This window comes from Myotis davidii, unplaced genomic scaffold (genome assembly GCF_000327345.1).
Source record: "Myotis davidii unplaced genomic scaffold, ASM32734v1 scaffold591, whole genome shotgun sequence".
Lineage (NCBI taxonomy): Eukaryota > Metazoa > Chordata > Mammalia > Chiroptera > Vespertilionidae > Myotis > Myotis davidii.
This window is the reverse complement of record NW_006284340.1, coordinates 3,996,220-4,003,448: the sequence shown is the minus strand read 5'-3', so window position 1 is coordinate 4,003,448 and position 7,229 is coordinate 3,996,220. Positions and strand designations below refer to the sequence as shown.

Here is a 7,229-nt window from a genome sequence, read left to right as displayed (position 1 = left end):
CAAGGAAGAGAAAGTGGTGCTCACAGAGTTGCAGAGTGCACTTGGCCTCCAAGGCTTGCCTGGTGCTCACATCTTAGGATCTGGCATTTCTGAGATCCCTTTCTGGTTCAGGACTCTTCTTGTGAGGCTGTATTTCTCAGCCTTTAAAAACCCACACTGCTTCCTGATCACAGCCATCTCGCCATTTCTTGTAACGTTATTTAAAATGGCAAAACAAATGAAACCAATATTATGCCTAAGACCACTTTATACTCATTACTAGAGGCCCAGTGCACAGATTCATGCACCAGTGGGGTCCCTTGGCCTGGCCTGCGGGGATCGGGCCAAAACCAGCTCTCTGACATCTCCCAAGGGATCCCGGATTGCAAGATGACGGTTCTCGGGTAATGCACCCCAGAATCAGGCTCCCTCCTCCCTGGTTCCAGTTGCCAAGTGACTGCAGCTTGGCAGCTCCAGCGTTGAGTGCTCACTGGTGGTCAGTGGACATCATAGCTACTGGCCGGCCGTTTAGGCTTTTATGTATATAGATAATATTGATGATGCTTTGTTAAACCACACCTATACCACTGCTCTGGAAAATTAGATGCCTTAGGGAGGGATAAGGAGGAGGAAGAGGATGAAAAGTCCCTTCCACCGAGAGTTTGTGCCGTGGCACCATCAGCAGGACTAGCAGCTCCACGGCAAAGTCCTGTCAGCCTTGACCTGCTTGGTGAGCCCAAGTCGGTGTCTCACTCCTCAGGAAATGGGGTTGGGTTGGTGGGGTAAGCGCAGGACATGCCCCTTCTCTCACTGACCAGGTGTCTTGGTGTTTGTACTTTCTGTCTTCTCCTTCAGAGCATCGTGTGCACTGGGCGGCGTCAATGGCACCCAGACCCCGTCCTGATCCACTGCATCCAGTCCTGTGAGGTAAGTCACCACCCCCTCCCCCAACCTAGACCACACTTCTCTGCTTAACTCCAGGCCTTGAGCCTTTCTAATGCAAGGTCCTCCCTTTCTCCACTTCTGTGCTTTTTGTTTAATTTCTATAATCCCACAACTTCAGATATTAGGATTTCTGATTTTGGCTTTTCTTTAAGCAAAATTCCAGGGTTTCATTTGAAATGACTCAATAAAAGTAAGTTAAAAGCAAATCAGAATTATTTATGGTTTTGGGATTCTCTAACAGGGCCTGTTTGAGCTTAATTAGGTCAGGGTTTTGCAGACCGATGGCCCACAGACAGGTTTATTTGGCCAACACAGTGTCTGAAAACAATCTTGTTTTGATTGCTAATATTTTAAAAATTGGGATTTTTCACATAAAATTCATATGTGTATATAAAACATTTCACACACACAGGCACACATACTCCAAGTAAAAATAAATATAAAACACTTTGTGCAAAGATTTTTCTCTTGAAAAACAAGACTGTCTGGCAACAATTAGCTGAATCTGCGTAGCAGCTACAACCCCAGAAGGGCAGCTGTTCTTTAGGTCAATATGCTCCTCCCCTCTGCCTGTGGCTTCCTACCTTATTTTCACCCACTGCAGGGGTCAGGCAAGCATCTATGTTCCCCACCTCTGAGGCAGACCTGCAATTTGCTGTGGAGTACACCAAATTAGACCTTTACCACCTTGAGGATTCCTGTCTACTTGCTCACATGGGGGATTCCCTACCTTGGGGCACCTAGGGCGCTGTAAATTCCTTAGCCAGATTGACAGGAGTGAAGGCAAGGAAGAGTCATGAGTGAGGTAGCGCTGATGGGGGAATGACCCAGAAAGCACATGCAAACACCATTTAAGCTTTCTCACCCTGGGAATAGCCAGTGACAAATACAAATCCGCTAGTCTCAGTCACACCAGGTTTTGACCTCCCAGTCTCTCACTGGAACTAATTAAGCCACTTAGCAGCAATACTTGGGTCATTCTGGCTGCTGTGTGCTAGAGAGAGCTGTTTAACGGCCATTGATTTCCAATACCCACCCCCCTCCCCTCACAACCCACATGTATGTTAGTTCCCCTCATCCCCCATTCTTCTTTATCTCTGTTTATATTGATCCATTTCTGGGAAACTGGAGTCTACATGAGGCCAAGGAAGGGGAAAGGGTGGGGTTTGAGACAAAGGGAAAAGGATACCAATAAAATAGCGTTCTGAGAGGGCATTGGGAAAAAGTTGAACATGGAGTACACTTTGTGATAGCAAAGCCAACAAAACAGCTCTTCTTCTGCCATCATTAGAAAAACAGATGACAGTGGGGTGGGGAGGAGAGGAGTGACTCATACACTGGGCAGTGGGTAAGGATAGGGAAGAGGAGGCCAGAGAACAGGGAGATAAACAGACAGAGGACTTAAGACTGGGAAGAGATCAAAGGATCTGAGAATTCCCTTCTGCTGCTTCATTGTGTGATCACAAGAGGGCGGGTGGCTGGCAGGCCTTGGAGCTGGCCTCAGTGTTTCCCAGAAGGTTAAACACGGAGCTTCCATGTTTCTCCTCCCCCCCTCGCTGCACCCCAGCACATCCTCTGGATCCCTAGGCTTCTCCAAGTCCTGTGGTTGCTGGGACAAGGAATGTTACCTTGCTCAGCAGAGCCTTGATCACCCAACTGCTGTTGGTCCTCTCACTTGAGTGGTTCTCCAAGTGTGATCCCTGGACCAGCGCAATGGCACCACCACAGAACCTGTCAGAAATGCATACCCCCCAGGCCCCGTCTTAGACCCTGGGCGGGACCCAGGACTCTATGCTTCAGCAAGGCCCCCAGGGCATCCTGGAGATTGCTCAAGTTTGAGAACCACAACTTTAGTCACTGTGGGAGCACATGAGAAGGTTCCTAGCCTGTGGAGTCCCTAAGGTGAATTTTCCTTTGTCCAGGAATACTTCTAGCCAACATTATTTACATTCTGATTGTTCTACAAAATCAGATTGAAAAGAACAAGATTCTGCTTCTGGTCTTCCAGCAAAGGCTAAGAGGAAGAAAAAATCTTAAAGGACTGGAAAAAAGCAGGAAGAAAAAGGAGAATCACTAATCATAGGAAAGGAAAATGGGTAGGGAAGGAGAAACAACTCAGAGGAAATACGTAAGAAGAAACGCAGAGAGGGAGAGCAAGAATGGGAAAGAAAGAACGAGAGAGGCAGAAACTGGCATGTTCTAGGGGCATCTTGGAAAACACTTAATTTTTTACTGGAAAAAGTCAGCTAAACATATTAGGGGAAACCTAAGAGTGTCAAAGACAGATGGAGGGAAAACAGACCCAGAGGCGAGGTAAACCGAAGAGGGCTAGGACAAAGAGAGTAAATTTTATAAAGTGCAGCACAGAATTATGAGCTCAAATTAGACACCTTGTTCCCTGGTCTAAAAAGGGCTTTCTGTTTTTTGCTTTCTGGTACTGAATATAATTCTAAGATATGCCTTTTAGACACTCCGCCCTATAAGATAGGGGAGGCCCTCCTTTATTTCTCTCAATGAGCCCAAGCCAGTGAACACCTCACCTCACTACCCCAGCCCGTGTTTCACTTTGTGTCATTTTGGTGCCTCTGTGTGTGGCATAACCCCCTTGCCACAGAGATTTCACCTTCAGTTCTCCACTGTTCTATGCCTCTCACATTCTCTAGATGACAGCTCTACATTTTTTTTTCTAAAAAAACAACAAAACAAAATGTGTATAAATAATGCCATCTGCTCATAGTCATTTATGTTCCCACTGTCTCAGCAAGAACATGTGTGTATCCCTTGGTTGGGCATCGTCCCATGCACTAAAGGGTTGCCGGTTCAATATCCAGTCTGGGCACATGCCCGAGTTTTGGGCTGGATCCCAGTGCGGGGGCATGCAGGAGGCGGCCGATTGATGGTTTTCTCCCACATTCATGTTTCTCTTTCTCTCTCTCCCTCTCAATTCCTCTCTCTCTAATAAATGAATTTTAAAAAATTCTAAAAAATCAAACAAAACATGTGCTTACTAGATATCTGCAACCCAAACTTGTTTATACCTTAAATTACATTTTTCTCGTTGATTCTCGTATTTGTCCTCGTTGACCTGAACTCCTTGTATTAACCAGTTCTTTTTTGTAATTTGCAAATGGGCAAGGAATGATGACTTGGTTGATTGAAGGTTTTGGAGTCAAACAAATGTAGAGTCAAGCCCTGGGTCAGCCGAGTGGTGTGAGCCTTCGTGTCTTCATGGTTATTGGGAGGTGAGGGCAACAACACTATTTTAAGGAGTTGTGATGAGGGATTCTTATGATAATGTGTATTTAAGTCTTATGCCACATCTGCTCCATAATAGATGCTTATAAAGTGGTGGCATTCATCATGAACTGAATAAGTACAGCAGAAAGCAGCGGGTGGAGCTGCTGGTGTGGCCTCAACATGATTAGGTGCAAACTCAGAGGGTGTAACAGAGAAAGCGAGAGAAGGAGGGGAAACAGGCCACAGTGTGGAGCTCCACTGGGACCCATAATTCACAAATAACCTGGAGACACTGCCACATCCAGGCTGTCACTTGGTCAGCTGGCCACCAGATTGTTAGATGAGCAGCTCTACTCACCCCTAGCTGGGGCCTCAGTGTTTCTCATTTGGGCTGTTGCATTGGTTTCCTCATTGTTCTTTCCACTCCCAAACCTGTGCCCATTAAAATTACAGACAAGCATACAGAAGTCTGTGTAGAAAACAAATATTTATTCTATCAAATGCTTGTACAAGAAAGTGTTATCCTCTCGTTTTCCCTCCCTCCCTTCTTTCCTTTCTTCATCCCTTCCTTCCTTCAGTTCTTCCTTCTTTCTTTCTTCTTCATAAGGGCACATTTTTTTTCCCCCAAAGTCCACCATCCTAGGTTCCATTTATACCAAGAGCATCTTGTTCTCCAGGAAATGCAGCTGAGAATTAAGACCACATATGCAGCCTCCTTTTGGATAGAAATGATTAATTTTCTTCCTGCAGGATGATTACATCGAGTGCCCATTGACCTACATTTTGGCTCTGCTTTTGCTGTGAGCATGTATTTCTTGCAAGTTCTTCCCAGGAGCCTGTAGTTTGGACTGCAGTTTCTGATTCTCCCATCAGCCCTTGGCTAGTTCTTATTTGTGCCCTTTCCTTTTCATAAATGAGAGTTGCGGAGGAGGACAGAGGTGGAATGATGTCAGAGGAATTAGGTTCAGATTCTGAATTTACACTTGTTAGCTATGTGTAGCCTCTGTCTGGCTTTCTCTTAGAACTCCAGTGAGAAGCAAGTGAAATAACTGATGTCAAGGTATTACATAAATTGTCAAATAGTATAACATATTATTAGTGATATTGCTTAAGGAATAATATGAATAACTGTGAGGGGACAGGATCTTATTGAAGCAACATATTAAGAATCAAGAAACAGTTTAGTTATACCCAGTTATGACTATTTATGGTTTACTGCAGGTAGATGTGGTTAGTTGATGTTCTTGAGGCCTCCAGTAAATCTTAAAAATCATTTTAAGGTGTGTTTTTTTGGGGGGGGGGAATTTCAAATAAGTCTCTCTGAGCATTAGCTGACATTTCTCCTATAAATTCTTATACATATCCTGGCGAATGCCTGTTATCTCACTTGTCACATTATTTCAACATTATCTGATAGGTCTTTTCTTCCCACAGTCTGCAAACTCCTGAGTGGCAGGATATGTTTTGTTTCCTTCTTTACCCATTTGACAGACTCGGGCCTGATTCTTCAGTGGCACCTGCTTCCAGACCCGTGAAAGAAGATAGACTTTGAGAGTCTTAAATTGGAAAACATTAGATCGATCTTCTGGGTAGTGTGAACAATAAAGATAGGAGGTAAAGGTAAGGAAGAAGTAGAAGAAATAAGAAGTAAAAACCTGCCCTGCATAGAATCTAAAGGCCTTGCCATAGACACAGTGAGGGTGGTGTAATTCAGCAGACAGAAGGCTGTCCTGGTCTGGAGTCAGGCGTGCACCTCAGTTCCATTCCTTACTACATGTTTTCTTGGACAAGCTGGTTGACTTTTCTAAATTAGTTTCCCTAGATTTAAAATGTGATGGATAAAATGTATCTTTTAAATTTGTCAGACACCAGGTTCAGAAAACTGTGAAGACAGAGCATGAAGTTGTGATTTGGGGCCAGTGGAGAGGCCACACCTCGATAAAATATGGGTCATGCTAAATTTTCAGGGGAACCAGCAAACCTGCTCCTATTTCGGAGAATTTTGCCTTCTACCTAGATTTTGACCTTGGTTATCCCTGTGTCCTTCTCTTAAGGGCCCCTGCTCTGCTTTGGGGCTTTCTTAGTTAGCCTTGATTTCTTATTTACTGATGGGTTGCATTTGGGAAAAGTGTTGGCACTGGCCTACGTTGGCATCAGTCCATTTGGGTTTTACTACTTCCGTCCTGGTAATAGCTGGCAAGAGAAACTCCGACTAAAATATATGAATCAGAGCCTGATAAAAAGTGTGCAAGTACCTAAGGTCTGAGTGTTTGGTAGACATTAATGGAATGTGTGACAAACTAGTGAAATTCCATTTATCAGTAATTTTGAATAGTTTCTGCTATTCAAAGCAAAAGTAGTGCTTTTTTCCATTATCCTAAGAGATAGTGTGACAAGCAATACACAGATATGTGCATACACTGAGAGAGTGATGAGCCAAGCTGACCTGGAGGAGGATTTGATAAAAGTTTGCTTAATAAAACTTTTTTACAATTGAAATTCTTATAAGCCAGAAAAGACTGGATTGCTTTTAAATTGTAGGTAATTTTAAAAAAATATGGCTGATCCTGAATAAACAGCAATATGGCTCTGTTCTAAAAAAAAGCTCCAATAAGTGTAAGTGGGACCAACAGAAACCCACATAGTTCCTTGACTTGTCTGTATTGTCACCATTGATCTGATCCTATTTTTTTTATTAAATCTGACTTCGATAGCCATTAGAAAACACACAACAATTGATGGTAACAAAAATAACATCAAAAGGGATAATCAAAAGAACTGGAATTTTTAAACCTAAGAGGAGAAGGATAAAGATTAATGTAGTATTAATCTTTAGTAAATGTTTTCATCTAGCAGATAGTTTAGAGAAGAGTTAACAGTCACCATCCCCTATTAAGAACAGAATAGAAAATAATGGGCTTAAAAACTAAATGAACTGTTTCAAATACATCTGTGTGAAGATATCCTGAAGGTGTTAGATTTTTACGGGGTTATAAAGGGACGTGTTTAAAGGCATATTAGTCTTTGGCGCATTTTAAAGAAATATGTATTGTGATCTCTCTGACATG

At 43.3% G+C, this 7,229-nt stretch overlaps 1 protein-coding gene across 1 annotated transcript in view; it reads left to right on the top strand.

The window, feature by feature from the left end:
- PAPPA2 (pappalysin 2) overlaps nucleotides 1-7,229 on the top strand; it is a 226,291-nt gene that overhangs the window by 190,408 nt on the left and 28,654 nt on the right. The window contains exon 20 of the mRNA XM_006754525.2: nucleotides 835-906. Coding sequence (XP_006754588.1) covers nucleotides 835-906 — 72 coding nt within the window. The remainder of the gene's footprint in view (nucleotides 1-834; nucleotides 907-7,229) is intronic.